This window comes from Vombatus ursinus, unplaced genomic scaffold (assembly GCF_900497805.2).
Source record: "Vombatus ursinus unplaced genomic scaffold, bare-nosed wombat genome assembly UNPS02014821.1, whole genome shotgun sequence".
Taxonomy (NCBI): Eukaryota; Metazoa; Chordata; class Mammalia; order Diprotodontia; family Vombatidae; genus Vombatus; species Vombatus ursinus.
Window position 1 is genome coordinate 11,742,062 of NW_020954599.1, and position 19,115 is coordinate 11,761,176.

A 19,115-nucleotide genomic window follows, 5' to 3' on the forward strand; every position below is an offset into this window, starting at 1 on the left:
ATATGTATATGCATATATGAACTCAATGTCTTTCTAACTATACATAATAGTCCAAACCTCTTAGGGTATTCTTCATCCACTGAGATTTTCTTTCATGGATAGTTGGACCAAATTCTTTTATGAATTATGGCTCATATTTAGAAAGCTTTGCAGTGTCCCAAGGCTTGATGCAACTAACACAGGAGAATCTGGGAGGCCCTATCATGTATAGGGAATCCTTTTTTTTTTTTTCATTTCAACTCTGTTTTGGGTTAATATATATATGTACATATATATAATATTGTTACCTATATTCCATAATATAATAATCAGCGATATGATATGACATGATATAATATGATGTGATATAATATGATATGATGTTATATGGTATGATATGGTATAGTATATGATATGATATAATATAATATAATATAATAATCAGCAATTTAATAACACGTTTGGAGGATAAATGCCAAATTATTGTCCTAGGATCCTAGATATAGAATTGGAAGGAACCTCAGAAGTCATCTAGTTCAGCCCTCATTTTACAGCTGAGGAAACTGAGGACCGGCAAAGTTAAGTGCCTTGATCAAGGTCAGACAGGTAGTGAGTGTCATAGCTGGGATGTAAACCCATATCTTCTGACTTCAGGTCCAATGTTGTTTCCCACTGTACTGCCACTACCTGTTCAAACAGAGGGTCACACTCTATTGGTACACGTCTCGAGGAGTCCCGTCTGATTTTTAAATGTGTGGGGGGTGGAGGGAAGGCACCTAGAGGTGAGGAGCCTTCCGAGAGGTGTTTTCCTCTACTGAACCAAGTGCATTTTTATAGGCAACAAACAAACCAAAGTCCAGTGGAAGCTTCTGTCCTCTGCCTCTTATTTGCTGTTGCTCAGTTGTGTCTGACGCTTCATGACCCCAACTGAGGCTTTCTTGGCAAAGATACTGGAGCAATTTATCATTTCATTCTTCAGCTCATTTTACAGCTAAAGAGACTGAGGCAAACAGGGTTAAGCGACTTGCCCAGGATCACGCAGCTAGTAAGTGTCTGAGGCTGCATTTGAACTCAGGTCTTCCTGACTCCAGGACTGGCACTCTGTTCACTGTGTATCAGCTTAGCTGCCCCCCTGTCTTCTGTGCCTGTCAGTCAGTTCTTAATCATAATGACATTGTCTGCTATTAAGAATTTAATTTTCAGAAGCTTCTCAAACCATCATCAGGGATACCTTCAATGTGGTTTTGGATTATTCTAGTAAAGATTTTATAGACATGGGAAAGCATGCATATGAATCAATAGTTATTGCTGATTACCTTCATTTGGGGTAATGACACTAGGCTTCCTCTGGATACACTTAGTCTGGCCTGACTCTTTTTTCTCATCATTGCTTTCTTAAGGGCCGTTTTTCCTTTCTCTGCTATCTCCACAAAGCCTTCCCGTGAAACAAAGTGAGCCTGCCATCTCAAAGGCTATGGCTGAGGAGCCCAAAGACTGCCAGTTCTTCCATGCTAGAAAGAGTTAATGAAGAGTAGAGGCTACATCTGCTTATGGAAGACCAGAGTAGAGAGATCAACAAGATTTTGGCCATGGCAACTTATGAAACAAATACAAAATATTGTCTTTTAACACAGTTTTCATTAAGAAGATAATTTTACTTACAAATTTCATTTCAAGCTTCTGAATACACCCAATTAGAGGCTTACAGCTAAAGCAGCTTTGAGTGTGCTTAGAGTAATGAGATTATGGGTAGTGATAGAGATCAAATGATATAAGCTGGTAAGCATTCTGCAAACTTTAAAGTGCTAAACTGTAAATGTTAGCACTTATTACCATTAGAGGGTAATGCAAAGTCGGTATCTTTATTATGCCCAAATCTGTGTTCAAACATATACTGTCCGTTTAAATACGAGTATTCCCCTACATCTTAGTAAATATTCTAGGTCAAGTAAAATCTATAAGTAGATAAATCCATGGTATAAGTTTTCTGGTATAATGCTAAGATGAAATATTTTAAGGACTAAGTACCATTAATTAATTAATAAAAAAATTAATTAAAATAGAAATTTACATTAAATTAAAATGTAAAACCTTTAGACACTCTTCCCCCCAATTTTGTATATTTTATCTGCTCGATGATAGGTACTGCTTTTCTTTTTGTCATTGAAACAAGACTAGAGCTGATGCTTACAGACATAATGTGTTTCATGTGTTTACTAATTGACTTAGTAATGACATGTGCATCCTTCTTTCCACAGCTATATGCCAACCCAGCTGCAAGCACGGTGAATGTATAGGACCAAACAAGTGCAAATGTCATCCTGGATACTCAGGGAAAACCTGCAATCAAGGTAGGAACACCCTAGAAAAAGAAAATGCGATATCCTTTACTGGTAGCTCCTTTCCAAAGTTTGATCATTTCCTAAATAACATTTGGCAAACCACATTTGATGGTCTGCAAAAATGGAATAATGATAATAATGATGCCACTCATGTATATGGCGCTTTATAGTTTGCAAAGTGCTTTACATTTGGCATCTCATTTGATCCTCAGAGTGATCCCACGAGATCGGTGCTGGTATTGTTTCCATTTTACAGATGAAAGGACTGAGAAAGAGGAATGTGAGGTTACTTGCCCAAGGTCACACAGTAAGTGCTTGAAGCAGAATTTGAATTCTGGTCTTGATCCCAAGCCACTGTACCACTTAACGAGAAGATGGTAGTCAGAGGACCTGGTTTCAAATCCTGACTCAGTTGCTGACTACCTATGTGACCATGGTCAAGTAAACCTCTCTGAGTCTCAGTTTCATCATCAGTGAAATGAGCAGCTGCCTCTGAGATCCTTTTCAGATGTAGCTCTGTGATGATAGTCCTGTGTTTTTTGAACCAGGTCTTAAAACAGAAAAAGCAGCTCTATCCCTTTGGTTCTTTTCGAAAATTTTTTATTTTTTATTTGATTTTATTTTCTAAAAGTTACTCTTTTCTAAAAATGCATTTTAAGTTTTGAAAAGCAATATGGTGGAGTGAAAAGAACCCCACGGGAGGTCCAAGGTCTGGCTCTCCACAAGTTACTCTACCTCTCTGGGTCTCAATTGTTTTCGTTCTAAAATAGGGTTGATAACACCTTGTCTGCCTGCTGATTCCTGTAGGATCCTTCAGATTCTAATATCTGTGATTCTGTAATTAAATCTCCTTTGGATGTGCCAATTAATGAAATTGGAATGTTTTCTCTAAGAATCAGCCAATCAATTCGAAATGTTTGTGTCAAAAACAAAACATCTGCTATGTGCCAGACACTGTACTAGGTGCTAGGGATACATATATAAAGAATGAAACAATCCCTATTCAAATAGATAGATAGATAGATAGATAGATAGATAGATAGATAGATAGATAGATAGATAGATAGATAGATAGATGGATGGATGGATGGATGGATGGATGGATAGATAGATAGATACACACATACCTTAAGGATAGATACCTGTAAATAAATTTTACATGTGTACATATATGTGTGTATGTATATAGAGAGAGAGAAAGAGAGAGGGAGAGACAGGCAGAGACAGAGAAACAGAGACAGAGATTAGATTCAAGTAAATGTTAGGGACTTTAATATATGGTGGTGGAAGAGTACAACTTTTTTGCCCAAGTTTGACTGGGAAAAGGAGATGTAAATGATGATCCCTTGAAGGTATAATAGGGTCAAATAAAGGTTTTCAAGACTAGGGGAAGTCTGGGCATGTTCACATGCAGCAAGGATGGAGTCTCTGGATAAAGAGAGGTTGGAAATTAGGAAAATAGAGAATGGATGAAGGGACAAGTTATTGGAGGAGATGAGAAGGGATAAGATCAAGGGCAGAACTTGTAAGACAAAAAGTCACCTCATTTTTCCCTCTGTGGAGAGGGAGGAAGGATGTAGTAGGGTGCTGATGGCTTGAGAAGGGAGGAAGAAGTTTGAAATAGTCATGGTGGCAAGTGTGATAAAGAGACAATCAAAAAACAAGCAGATTGATGGGCAGCAGTAAGAACTTAGTTGAGAATTAGAAATAGAACTACAGTAGGAAGAGATAGAAAAAAATTACATTTAAAATAACTGGAAAAATGGGAAGGAGAAGGAAGGATAGAATTCAAACCTTAAAACTTGAAAAAAGAATGTTAAAAATGTTTTTATAGGTAACTGGGGAAAAAATAAAATATTATTTAAAAAAATAGCAGCAGACAATACAAAATACTTGGGAGTCTACCTCCCAACACAAACTGAGGAACTATATGAACACAATTACAAAGCACTTTTCACACAAATAAAGACAGATCTAAACAACTGGAGAAATATTAATTATTCATGGCTAAGCCAAGTGACCATTCTCCCTAAATTAATTGACATATTCAGTGCCAATCAAATTAACCAAAAATGATTTTATAGAGCTAGAAAAAAATAACAACAAAATTTATCTGGAAGAACAAAAGGTCAAGAATATCAAGGGAATCAATGAAAAAAATGTGAAGGAAAGTGGCCTAGCACCAGATTTCAAACTGTATTACAAAGCAATAATTATGAAAACAAGCTGATACCAGCTAAGAAACAGAGTGATGGATCAGTGAACATTTACAGGAGTAAACGACCATAGTAACCTAGTATTTGATAAACCTAAAGACTCTTGTTTTGGGGTCAAGAACTCACCATTTGACCGAAATTGTGGGAAATGGAGAGCATTTTGGCAGAAACTAGACAAAGATCAACATCTCACACTGTATACCAAGAAAAGGTCAAAATGGGTAAATTACTTAGTCATAACAGATGATGTCATAAGCAAATTAGGGGAGTATGGAATATCTCACTTGTCAGATCTATGAATAAAGTAGGAGCTTATGACCAAAAAAGAAATAGAAAGGATCATGGGAGACAAAATGGATAATTTTGATTGTATTAATTGAAATAATGTTTGACAAATGAAACTAATATAGCCAAAATTAGAAGGAAGGCAGGAAACTGAAAAAAAAAATTTACAGCAAGACTCTCTAATAAAGACCTCATTTTTCAAAAATATACAGAACTGCATCAAATTTATAAAAAAAAAAGAGCCATTCCCCAATTGATAAATGGTCAAAGGATATGAACAGGCAGTTTTCAGAAGAAATCAAAGCTATGTATAGTCATACGAAAAAAATTACTCCAAATCACTATTGATTAGAGAATTACAAATTAAAACAACTCTGAGGTACTACCTCATATCTATTAGATTAGCTAAAATGACAGAAAAGAAAAATGACAAATGCTGGAGGAAATGTAGAAAAATAGTAATGCACTGTTGGTGGAGTTGTGAACTGGTCCAACCAATCAGCAGAACAGTTTGAAGCTATGCTTAAATCACTATAAAACTATGTGTACCCCCTTTGACTTAGGTTTGTGTCCAGGAGAGAAAAAAGAAAAAGGGAAAGGACTTATATGTACCAAAATATTTATAGCAGCTCTTTTTGTGTTGGCAAAGAATTGGAAACTGAGGGGATGCCCATCAATTGGGGAATGGCTGAACAAGTTGTGGCATAGGATTGTGTGTTATAAAAAGTGGTGGTTTCAGAAAAACTTGGAAGACCTATATGAATTGATGCAGAGTGAAGTGAGCAGAACCAGGAGATCATTGTACGCAGTAACATCAATAATGTAATGATGATCAACTGTTAATGACTTAGCTATTCTGATCAATACAATTATCCAAGACAATTCTGGACTCAAGATAAAAAAAAATACTACCTACCTCCAGAGAGAGAAGTGATTTCTGAGGGCAAATTGAAGTATAATTTTTTCCACTATCTTTATTTTTCTTGCTTTTTAAAAAACATGCCTAGTGCAGAAATTTGTTTTGCATGATTTCACATGTATAATTGATACATATTGTTTGTCTTCTCAGTGGGTAGGGAAGGGGCTGCAAGGAGGGAGGTCATATGGAACTCAAAATTTTTAAAAATGAATGTTAAAAATAATAATTTATATATATATAAATAATAGGGAAATGTTTAACAAAATAAAAAATGTTGCAATGCACAAAAATTAAGAGAATGGATAACATAAATTCATATTGGACCCTCTCAGCACAGTCTGTGACTTTCTTTATTGTCATTCAGCAACTTATGAGAAGATGAATGGTAGGGATAATACTGGACTGGATTTTGGATAGGAATGATTAGTAATAGGATGATGGAACATGGGATTCAATGACTGAGGGTAGTAAAAGTTAAACTGATTAATAAAAGTCAAGATTTTGTGGTAAGACTCAAGCAACAATGATGGCCTGGAAAAGAAGGATGGAGTTCCTAGAGGCTGAGCTGAGAATAGAGAATGGCATGGCTATGGCCAAAAACTGTAGATGAATTTCAGAACTGTGACTTGTGGGTATGGAACATTGGTGAGTGAGGAATGTCCTCACTGTCATTTTATATAGTTGAAATGGAATGAAGAGTTGAAAAGGCTGATGAACTGGTAAGCAAAGATATTTGAGGTGACATCAACTTACAAGTTTGAAGTCTCTAAATATAAGGAGTTGAGGTGGAGAGGAAGACTTCAAACCAGGAACTGAAAAAGGAAGGAGAATCACCTAGGAACTGGTAAATAATAGCTGCCAGGATCTATCTGGATATGGTGTTTGACCTTCATAGAGTCAACCACAAAGGAGGAATGGTAAAACAGTTATATTAGTAGTAGTAATGATGATGATGATGATGATGATGATAAAAAATGGTAAAACAGTTACATTAGCAGTAGTGATGATGATGATGACAGTGACAATGATAGAAAATATTTATATAATCCTTTAAGCTTTACAGAGCACCTTATATAGAATGCCTCATTTGATCCTCATCACAACCCTCTGTGTAGCAACAACAACAACAATAACAATATCTAACATTTGTATAGCACTTTAAAGTTTACATAAAGTGTCTACTGGTAATCCCTGTTTTACAGATGACTAACCTGAATCTTGGGGAACTTACATGATATACATGTGGTCATATGCCTAGAAACTTATCAACAAGTTTTGTAAAACCTTTTATTAACTGTAGTTGCAAAAGGTAAAAGAAAATATCATTGAATATATTAATATCTATAAGTTATATATGTATATATAATTATATATATATATTCCCAGTATAATAACTTATATAATAACAATTGTTGTTATTATATAAGTTATTATACTGGTTCTGCTCACTTTACTCTGCATCCTTTCATATAAGCCTTCTTGAGTTTCTCTGAAACTGTGCCCTTCATCATTTTTTAAGCATAATAGATAATATATTCACACAGTATAATTTTTATCCATCCCCTAATTAACAGGGGATCCATTTTTTTGCTACCACAAAAAAGTTGCTATAAACATTTTTCTCTGACAGAGAAGTGATAGACTAAGCAGAATGAGACACATATTTTTTTAAACATGACCAATATAAGAATTTGCTTTGCTTGACTCCAAATATAAGGGATTTGGGTGGAGAGGAAAATTTCAAGTTGGGAACTGAGAAAGGAGGAAGAATCACTGGAAACTGATAGATAGTAGATCTGGATATGGTATTAGAGCTCAATGGAGCCAATCACAAAGGAGCGACAATAAAGCTTGTTATGTAACAAATGATATTATTTTATAACTTACTAATACTCCTTATTTTTGTTACAATGATTTAGATTTTCTGTTTTTCCAAGAGAAGCGGGACGTGGGAAGGAGAGAAAAGTACTTTTTAACTGAAAAAAATTAACTGAAAGAAAGATGGATAACAAGCGATCTTTTTTGTTGATAATTCTTTTGTACATTGTTACCAAGTCTAATGACCTTTTGCTTTAAAATTTTTGTCTTAAAGTGTTTGCCTTCAGGTAAGAAAGAAACTGGAAGTGAAAAAAATCAAATTATAATTAATTTGAAAAAGAAAAGACTGAAGATCTAACATATCTTTGAAATTAAAGCTACACTGCCTGCCATTTTAGGATGTGATATGTAGATATACTCAGTTCTTTATACCTACATTTTCCATAGTTACATTGCTTGCATATATGTGAGGTAGGCATCTTTCCCTACATACTTAGAAATAGGTTTCACGAGGTTTTCTTTAGCCTTTGATCACTTGACCCTACTTCTTTGGTGTGATGGTATGAATTAATTAATTGCGAGATTCATAAGTTCAGCTGTCACAATTATTCATAACTATTGACATTCAAAGTCTAGGCCAGCTTTGTGGAAATGTAATATGGAAAAGGATTAGAAAAATGGGGCAGCGTCAGTAGCTATATAGATTACTTTGAAGAAATGGATTCTCCCAGTATCTTTCAATCTATTTGAGATTGATTTCCAAATTCGTTGTTGGGAGAGGGGAGGTGGAGAGGAGGTTCAAGTGTTTTGCAAACTTTAAAGCACTATGTAAATGCTAGCTCTTACTTGGTTTTCCTCTTTTAAACCTGACTTTTTCTGGGATTTGCCAGTTTTACCTGGGCAATTCATTTGAGCCAAAAATTTGACACATTACATATGATAGGTTGTTTTTTTTTTCATTTTTGTTTCTTAAAAACCACCATCTTGTTTTCTTTGCTCTTCCTTGTTGGCCAATGTTCACAAGTAGTAGTAAGTCGGGCTTTGGTTATGGTGGGATCTGTTTTTATATTAAAACCCTAATTTAATACTGTTTTTTTTAAAGAGGGAGAGTACACAGTCCAAAGTACTGTGGCTATGTACGTCAATACCTTACAAATGTGTCCCTAAATGCCAGGGCTGTGCTTCAGAGAAGTGTGCTTAATAAGCCACTTCTGAGGTTTCAGGAAGTGAGTTTCAATTTGCTTTGTGATGGCTACTAGGATTTTAAATAAAACACTTCCAAACTACTTAGGCTACCCATTGTGCCAGAACTCTGTCTCATGTCTCTTAGCATGAGGAAATCAGTTTACAATGAACTTCTTCATTATGTATGCTCCTGGTTTTCGTCAGAGAACTTTAATATACTGGGTTCAAATATCAGACCCCCAAACAGTCCTTATATGGTACTTTTTGGAGAGGGAGAAGTCAGATGTTGTTTTAACTTGCGAACCAGCATTTTTACATTTGCAAAAAAAAAAGAAAAGAAAAGAAATTGTTATAAGCTATAAACATCAAAATGAAAAAAAAATTAAAACTAGCTTTAGAAATAAAAATTCCAACTGACTATAAAACTGACACATCTACGTGAGCATGTCTTAATAATCTTTTTCTTTGTACTCCTTTGATAAATGTGATAGGAATGTGCACCAAAGTATGAAGACAGCCATGGTGGGTTTGAGATGGTAACAGGAAGAATTGAGTTGGGGGAGGGGAGGAGACAGGGTAGAATAGGCAAAATGGATGTGGTAAATTGTCTCAATGGATTCAAGGAATAAATTCTAATCCTATGGAAAATGCCTGTGGCAACTTTCTGATTGATAAGTTATAGGGTTTTTTTTCCTTAGTATAATCACCAAGTCATATTCATTGTTATATTCCTAATAGCACCCAGCAGAAATCTTTACACGTTACCACCATCTTTCCTGACATTGATGATCATCTCCTCCTTCATGCTCTTTCTTCTCTTGGATTTCACACATCGCTCTGTCTTGATTGTCTGCCTGCCACTTAGATCACTCCTCAGTCATCCCTGATTCTCCTTTCTGTCCCTCTTCCCTGAGAGGAGGAGTCTTCCAAGGCTCTGTCCTCAACTACCTTCTTCTCTTGGCCACTTTTAATGACTCCAACTATCATCTCTATGTGAGTGACTCCCAAATATTTCTCTTTAGTCATGAGCTAGAGTCTTATGTTTCTCCCTCCCTCTCTTCTAGACGTGGAGGTAGGGTTGTGTGTGGAAAGAGCACTGGTTCTGAAGACAAAGGAGATGGGTTCTAAACATAGTTCTGTTATTTATTATTTATATAACTCAAAACCTCAGTGGCCTCATCTACAAAATGAAAGGATTTGCCAGGGTGATTTCTAACACCTCAGATAACTCAAAATACATGTGTAATCAATCAACAACCATTTATTAAGCACTGAGAATGTACTAGATATTGTGGTAGACACTGGGGGACACAATGAAAAAAATGAAATAGATACTGTCCTCAAGGAATTTACATCTTATCAGGAAAGACAACGTGTATGTTCTACCAGGGGAAAAGAATAAGCATTTATTATGTGCCTATTATTTACCAGGCACCGTGCTAAGTACTTTATAAATATTATCTCATTTGATCCTCACGGCAACCTGGGGAGGTAATGGGAGTTTCCATTTATAGTTGAGGAAACTGAGGCAGACAAAGGTTAAGTGACTTACCTAGGGTCACACAGCTAGGAAGTGTCTGAGGCCAGATTTGAATTCAGGTCATCCTGACTCCAGAACCAGTGATCTATCCACCTCTAATACCAATACCTTAAGCTCAACAATGAATTCATTTCTTCCTAAAAGCCTGCTTCTTACCCTCTTTATCAAATGAAATAGTGTATGTAAAGTGCTTTATAAACCTTGAAGTGGCATATGAAAATGAAAGTTGTTGTTATCATCGCCATTATTGTCATCATTGTCATCATCATTATGATTTCCCAGAGCAAAATCTCCTTACCTCCCTGACCGACATTCCCCTATGTATGCTGTCTTCCTCTATTAGTACATAAGCTCATTAAGGGCAGGAATTATCTTACTTTCTGTATTTGTGGCAGTAGCACTTAATACAGAGTTTGGCACACATTAAGTGTTTAAGAAAATGGTTTTTCCTTCATCGTTACATTCTTTACACAACCATTGTTTCAACTGCCCAGGCTTATTAGAACCTTTGCTTTCTCCTTTACCCTCCAATAAGCCATGTCTGGTCTACCTTTCCTCTGTCTCTTACATTTACCCCTCCTTTCCCTCTCCACTGATATCATCCTAGTTCAGGCCCTCCTTACCTCTTGCCTTAGCTATTATAAGACTGTCCTTACTAATCTTCTCGACTCCAAACTCTTCACTTGCCCATTCATCCTCCAAATCCCTGATAGAGTAGTCTTTTAAAAACACAGGTATGTGATGCAGAGCAAAGTGAGAAGAACCCTGAGAACAAGGTGTACTATAGCAACAATGCTGTACCAGCCTAAAACACAATTCTGATAGTGTTGTTTTCTTGTAGAGTCTCTCCACTGCTTGCTAAAATACAAACACCCTAGACTGCTGGTCTAGACACTCCTTGACAGTCTGACTCTGACATACCTTGACAGCCTGATGTCAGATGATGTAACAGCCAAACTGAACTATTCTTCCTTCCCCCATATTTTTCTGCTCACTTCCAATTCTACTCTTTAGTGCCTTCCAAACCCAGCACAGTAATTCAACTCCCCCTGTTTTCAGTCATTAAATCCTTCCCTTTCTAAAAGAGTCATCTCAGGTGCCACCTTCATGAAGTCTCCCTTGGTCCCCAGAGCTGGAAGTGATCCATCTTTCCTTTAATGTCTTGCAGATCAAATGAGATAATATTTATGAAGTTCTTTGCAAACCTTAAAGTGATATAAGTACTAGCTATTATTAGCTACTGTTATTGTTATGTCTCTCTGATCTCCCTGCTGCACTTGGCATATTCTAACTTGCATTATAGTTGTCTTCTCTTTTTACTAGATTGGAAGGGCATATGCTATGTTATATTTAATCTGTATCCATGCTGAATGTTTGCTATAGTCATCATTGGATGCTTCTTAGTTGCTTGTTAATGAAGTTGTCAGTGCTGCTAGAGACCCTTGGAGGTTTTGTGTGCCTTGGGAGAAGTGAAGAGTTCTATGATATGTCAGGTATACTATTTTAGGACTATTATTCAGCTCCTTGGCCCTAAGATCTGTGCCAGGCTGGAGAAAGCTGCTATGATATCTGGGTAGATGAGAGGGATAACTCTTTAAATTTCAGGTGAATCTCACCATAGGAAAAGGAAAAAATGAGGATTTGGAGAGGGAGAAAGAGGGGGGGAAGAGGAAGTGAGATAAAGAAGGAAGATAAAGAGGAAATGGAGAGAAAGGGAGATGAGGAGGGAGAGAGGAGATAGAAAGAATGGAAGAGGAGAGAGAGAAATAAGGAAGAGGAGAGAAAGAGAAGATAAGGAAGAGAGGAAAAAAGGAAAAGAGAAAAGAAAGAAGGGAGAAAGGAGAGGGAGAAATGAAGAAAATAGAGGAAGAAAGGAGAAAAGAGGGGAAAAACGGGGAAAGTGGAGGAAAGGAGGGGAAGATAGAGGTAAGGAAGGAGAGAAAGGTGAAGAGATGGAGAAAGGAGGATGAGAAGAGAAGGGGAGAAAGAGAAGAGAGAAAGGAGAAGGAAGGAAGAGGAAGGGAAGAGAAGGGGAAAGGAAGAGGAGGAGAGAGAAATAGAAAAAGAGAGGGGGGAGGAGAGAATAATACTTTTAATATTGCTGGGGAAAAAAGGAATTCTGCCATTCTACTCACTATTCTGCTCAATGAGCATATGCCCCAGAATAAGTAGGTGAGATAGACATAAACCTATCCCCTCCACTTTTGATGTCAAGTATCCTCCTCCCTCTGGGGAACCTGCTGAACTTATAAAAAGTGATCTTACTTCCTCCCTCCAAGAGAAGTTATTGACGGGGAACAGGTAAGTGAATATCACCAAAAATCCATAAAAGTTAAAAGGAAACCTAAGTAAATAGAGGCACATTTATGGAGTTGAACATGGAACACTGTGTCTGGGGAGCAAGTGAGCAGCATGCGTAGGAGGAACTTGGTGCTCAGGCCAGCACTGCTTTGCCCCAGCCTGATGACTCAGCCCTTAAAGGCAATCTTGGATCATAAAATCATAAATTCAGAGTTTAAGAGACTCCGTCCCTAAAATTACGGTCTGGCTTGCTAACTTCCTTCTCCTTCATGATGGAGACTGTTCATTTTAGCAGCCTACTGACAGCAGTATGAGGATTTTTGGATTTTCCCCTGACTTTAGAACTGATCCCTATATAGGGTCCACTTCTACTGTAAACTGTATGACTATGTTAAAGCATATTCCTTCAAAAAAGCCTTGCTTTTTAAAAAACCACACACACACACGCACTTATTTCATATGTACACACATACACATATATACATATACCCCGATACATATATGTGTATTATATGTGTATGTGTACATATGTATGTATATTCATATATATACATATATTTATATATGTATGGAAAATTTTCTACTGGTATATGAAACTTTTCCTGTAGAAGGAAGAAAATCACAGGGAGTTGGGAAAGCTTAAAGAGATTGAGATTACATTCACACTGAATTGGGCTTAAGAAAAAACTACATTGAGTTTGGAAAGTAGGTTTTGATTGAAAACAGGAGGCAGGAGCATCAAGGAATGACTCTGGTAAAAGTCATATCTTTTAAGAACCTCTTTTCATTTCCCCCCCCTCCCGCCATAAGACCTCATACAGACAGCCTGGGAAAGGCACTTGTGAGTTTCCAAGTGCTTACAGGGCAGTGACTTCAAGCAGGAAGTCAGGCGATGCTTCCAGTTGACTTAATTTAGCAACTGTCTGTGGTGCTTAGTGTGAATCTGCTGTTGGAGGTTCGTTCTCCCCTTTGAGATAAGATATAAAAAAAACCATAGCCTTGAGGCAGTCACCAAGACACCACAGAAAGCTCTTGGCTCTTCTCACAGGAGTTGATATTCTAACAGTCCCACTGGAAGCACTCACTGCTCGATGCGTTATGTCCTCCAGTAATGCCAACATAGTATTGACTGGGAATAGGTAATTGAATATCATCAAAAGTACAATTTGTCTACCCCTCTCCCCACCCCCCAAAAAGAAGCAACACCCCTTATTCTCCTATACTTAAAATATGAAATTTTATATTCTGAATGTCTGCCTTTTGAGGAATTAGAAAATAGTGCCAATGAATTCACAGACAGATGTGTTGGGATCATCATGAAAGAAAGGAGGAATGTCTAAATTTGTGTTACTATTGTAATTTCAACATGGTTTTGTGTTTCATCTTGCCTGATTCTTGCATGCCAAGGGAAAGATCAGCCTTTGGTGTCTCAGAACCAGACAGTGACCTTTGGCGGACAGATGGGTTTCATCTGAAATATGATCACTTTTCTGAAGGATAACCATCCATGCACTTCAACCCCTGTTTTAGTTTGTCAACAGTGACAGCACTTGCCTCTGACCTTGTTAATATGAGAGGTGTGTTGTGTTTTCTTATCCGGGAACTGAGATTCATTTAGTATCAGGCATTTAATTTGATGTGAAAACAAGCTGTAAGAATCTGAGAATAAGGGTTTGTTATCTTATTGAACTTTTTACTTTGATTTCCACCTAGCTTGCAATGTTTTTGAGAAGCTGAGAAGGGTAGCATTCACGTTTTCAATGTAAATCTTCTCTCAAAGATGCATGAATACAAAGTGATTTTAACCTAAGATCATCCCTTTATCTGGAATGAAAATATTAGTGATACCTCCTGATATTCCGAATGGGGCTTTAAAAAAAAAAAGAAATCATGTATATGTTCGTAATCCTGAAATGTCAGAGTGACGTGAATTTTTGTTGCATAGTTCTTTAATATATTTTTTAATGGTTAACCTAAAAAGGAATTCAGGTCAATTCAACCAATGTTTATTATGCACAAAATGTGCAAGGCATTGTCTTAAGCACTGAAGACACAATGCTGACACATAATCCCCAAATCTGCTAAGCAGATATGACCCATACACAAATACAAAGCATAGCTGATAGCTGTCAAAGGAGAGAGACTAACAGAGTACTTTAGGAAAATTTGAAGATGGAGTGAATACTAAGTTCAATGAGTAGTATCAGGGAAGGCTCCATGGAAGAGGTGACACCTTGAAGAAGAAAAGGGATTTTAACCAGTAGAGTTAGAGGGAGTTTGTGTTAGACATGTGTAAATGTTTGAAAGTGGAGAAAGTCTAGGAGTCCAGTTTTGTTGAAATGTAGACTATGTGAAAGACAGTAATTGGGGTAAATTGTGCATCCTTGATCATTCATAACTGCCTTGGTTTGACATGATTCCTCCATGTTGATGATTAGAAAGTGTAGGATTTTTGTCTTATACTTTTATGATTACTGTCTTGACTGAATCGTTTAGAATAATAATGCTCAAACTTTTTGGTCTCAGGACTCCTTTACCCTCTTAAAAATTATTGAAGACCCCAAAGAATTCTTGTTCATATCTATCCAGCTGCTTATATCTAGCTAGCTAGCTCAGTATCTATTGCTATTTACCATATAAAAATGGAAATGTCTTAGTATTGTTAGGAAAATAATTTTGACCTCACAGACTCCCTAAAAGGGTATTGGGGACCCCAGGAGTCAATAGACCATTCTTTGAAAACACTGATTTAGGAGGTGTATTCCTGACATGATTGTTTATGAGAATATTATGTAATATGCATTCAAATGAGACAAGGGCTGTGACTGTGCTTTGTATATTTAAATATGATACAAATGGGAGGTTTATGATCATTTTCATATTTGAGTATAAGGTGGTAATAATGGAATTTGAAAGGAAGGTAATTAGCAAGTATCTTCTGTCCAACATCAAAGTTATTTTTCAATTCCCCTGCCAATGAAACCTATTGGTTTTTTTTATATGTGATATAATTTATACTTATTTGGAGGTATTTTAGAGATAAGAAATTTGATCATTTCAAAGAGTTGGTCTTTTGACTTTTATTACCTTCTTCCTGGTGTGAAGATGACCACCTCTATCCAACACCTCTTGACCAGCACAGTGAACAGCCTAACATCCACCCCCCGGATCTTCGTGCAACGAATTTACCTTCAAGGGGTGAGAAAGTGCTTGATTTCAGGTGGTCTGCACCTCCCACCTGCACGGCTTCCATTACATAATACAAATGTCTTGCAAATGTACTTGAAGAATGATGCGCTGCTGACTGCTGCCATCTCGGAGCCAGGCCTGAAGTCCCTGAGCATGTGCAGCCAGCCAATGGACAGCTCTTTCCTCCTGGTTACTCCCTTCTGTGCTCTATGAACAGGTTCCATTTTCAGCAACTCTCCATGCTTCAATATAATCGCTCTTGCTGTCCTTTCCTTCCAGGGCATTGCAATGCTTTCTAAGACATTCTCTTGGGCCTAGGATGTCATCATTTGGTTTTCATGTAAAAGCACAGTGACAACATCATAGCAGTGGAAAGATACTATGCGGATAGGGCTTTGCCATCAAAGGGCCAGCTTTTCCCAGATAGATTGTAGAAGTGATTTTTTTTCTTTTGAATATAGACTATTAAGCCATCTAACAATCAGATCATAAGCCAATTTCCCCAGTCTAAGGTGTATTTTACAATACAATTTCTCTTCTGAGAGACTATGTCCTTCATGCAGACATAAATTCAGGAACTTCCAGAGAGTTTAGGTAAATGCTGCCAAAATGTAATTGGGATATTTTCTGCATTTAGACTTTGCACAAGGAGTTGGTCAGTGAGCATTTATTGCTTACTGTGTGTCAAGTACTGTGATTAGGATACAAATTCAAGCAAAAAAAAGTTAATATTTGCCTTCAAGGAGTTTACATTCCAATGTGGGAAAGACAACATGTACAAGAAACTGAAAAAGGATAAGGTGACATGGTGATGATGTCAAGAACCTTAGGGCAATGGAGACCCAGAGTCACCAATGGTGGGCACAGAATTTTTTTTAAATAAAATTTTGATGATATATTTTTATATTCTTAGATTATTAAAATTTACTGACATTCTACCACTATGCTTAAATCAGAACCAGTTTAAACGTAAACTGCTGGCACTCCCAATCAATTCCTAGATTAAGCTTAAAGCTACAAAAAATGTAATGCTCTGTAAAATATTCTACTTGATAACATATAGGGTATGATCCAACGGGACTAAAATTTATAGACAGGTTGTGAACCACCACAGTGGAGGGAGTTCCCTTTCTAAAATCAGTGAGAGAGTTGCTTGGACCACTGGGAGGTTAATTCACTGCCTAGGGGTCACATAGCTAATATATGTCAGAGGCTGAACTTGAACACAAGTCCTTGTCATAGTGACATGTAATCCAATATGGATGGAAGGTATGCTAAAGATTGAGAGGCTTGTATATGAATCTTACCCAGAGATCTTAGGCCTTGTTTGGCACTTACATTTTCTCCTCTTTTTCTGAAATGGAATATAGCTCTGCAGCCTGGCTTACCTCCTGAACCTGCTTTCCTTTTCAAGCACCTGAACCACCCAACTTGCTTTGACATGTGGCATTTGTAATGTGTTCATCGTGGTTATACGTGCCATTTCTATATTGTGTACAAAGTTGTAGCATTATGATTTAAGTGGCTTAACTCTATAATTCTCTAGTTTTGAATTAAGTGGGTGACTCCATAACATAATGGGACTCATTAAACACCCTTTTACCCCCGTCCTTCATTATAATTCATATCACATTTTAAAGTTCTGAAGGAGCAAGAATAAAGTTAATATATTTTTAAAAGACATAAAATTTCATTTTAATTTACTTAGGTTCCCTTTAATCTTTTGTGGGTTTTTAATGTTCATTTTCCAGTGCCCAGGCAATATCTTCCTCCCTCCCTCCCTCCCTTCTTTCTTTCATAAAACCTTCCTTCCTTCCTTCCTTCCCTCCCTCTCTTCATTCTTTCCTCCCCTTTTCCTTTCTCTCTTTCCCTCTTTTCTTCTATCCTTCCCTCCTTTCTTTCTTTTTTTTCTTCTTTGTCCTTCTTTCTCCATTTCCTTTCTACCTTCCTCCCTCCTACCTTCCCTTCCTTTCTCTCACCTTCCCTCCATTCTTTCCTTCCTTCCTTCCTAGAGGGAGATTATTTATTATAAGTACCATAGCATTTGAAGTTGAACTTTGACTTAATTGTCATAGGACTTTTCATCATTATATTATTATACCAACATATATACATATTATTCATCAGCAGATATTGAGTATGGTATTTAATTCTGGCAGTCCACATTGACTTGAATTTATAAAGCAAAAAAAAATCCATCATAAAGTACATAATAGAAACAATTTTTCAAGAAAGTGATGGAAGAAGTAATTAAAAACCTTGGCAGTTGGTGGGGAGGGGCAGACACTATAACATGGGGCCCATCTCGCCTTTTGAAGCTACCTGTTAGAGTGAATGCCGGCTGTTTAGTGAATGCTGACAGTCACTGGTTATTGTTAACATTCAACTTCAGACCTTCCATAGTGACCTCTGTGAATGACAGCTTGAGGTTTTTTTAGGAGATACATGTATGTGTCAGAAGAAGAAACTATTTCAGTCACTGGTAAGTATCAAGGCATTGCCATTTGTCAGGAAGAATCATTCAGTACTGTCAACAAATTGTTAGCTACAATTTTCTCAAATTGCTTTAAACTTTTTTAGAATGTCTTGTGTGTCATTTGGAAAATGGCCTTTTCAAACCTAAATGCATGGGTATGTGTGTATATCCTCAAAGGATACACACACACACACACACACACACACACGCCTATTTTATATATATACTTACATATATATATTTATACGCACACTTATCCATCTATATATTTTATATATATACTTATATACATATATTTACACACACACATACATATACATACATACATACATATATATGTAATATATATATATATAAATCTTCCTGATCTGTGAACACCTCATGAAGAAACTCCTTCTATCAGTGTAGATTAACAGCAGAACCCAGATCTTGGGGTTGTGAGACTCAACCCACTCTACCATGCTCTCTTTATAGCTGACATGCCTTTTTTTTTTCTGGAGCTATAAATTGTAGAAGAAAACAAGTCTTTGGAATGAGGTGTACTTAATGTTTACATATGTACATATATTAGATATCTAGAAATAGATATATAATCTCTATTCCGTTAAATGTTTTCTTCTGTATGTTGCTGAATCCCTTATTGTTTATCACCACACTTTCTAGAATAGTGAAGTCCTAACTTTAAAAAAAAACAATTCTGGTCCCTATTTTAGAAATTTTATGTTTCCTTCTTCCCAACATGCTATATGGTTTTCGTTTAATTTTTTTTTTAAGAGCAGCTGTGAGATAGATCAGGTCTCCCAGGCTCATCACAGTCCAAATTATAAGGGAATGTATACCCACTGTAGGTGGTCATCTGTGGGCG

General features: G+C 36.8%; 1 protein-coding gene across 6 annotated transcripts in view; it reads left to right on the forward strand.

Annotated features, from left to right (window-relative positions):
• NPNT (nephronectin) overlaps window positions 1–19,115 on the forward strand; it is a 111,558-nt gene that overhangs the window by 48,696 nt on the left and 43,747 nt on the right. For 4 of the 6 annotated variants that reach the window (XM_027837448.1, XM_027837451.1, XM_027837452.1 and 1 more), the window contains 2 exons: window positions 2,238–2,330; window positions 15,691–15,783. In XM_027837448.1, coding sequence (XP_027693249.1) covers window positions 2,238–2,330; window positions 15,691–15,783 — 186 coding nt within the window. The remainder of the gene's footprint in view (window positions 1–2,237; window positions 2,331–15,690; window positions 15,784–19,115) is intronic. The other 2 variants (XM_027837450.1, XM_027837453.1) reach the window with 1 other exon arrangement.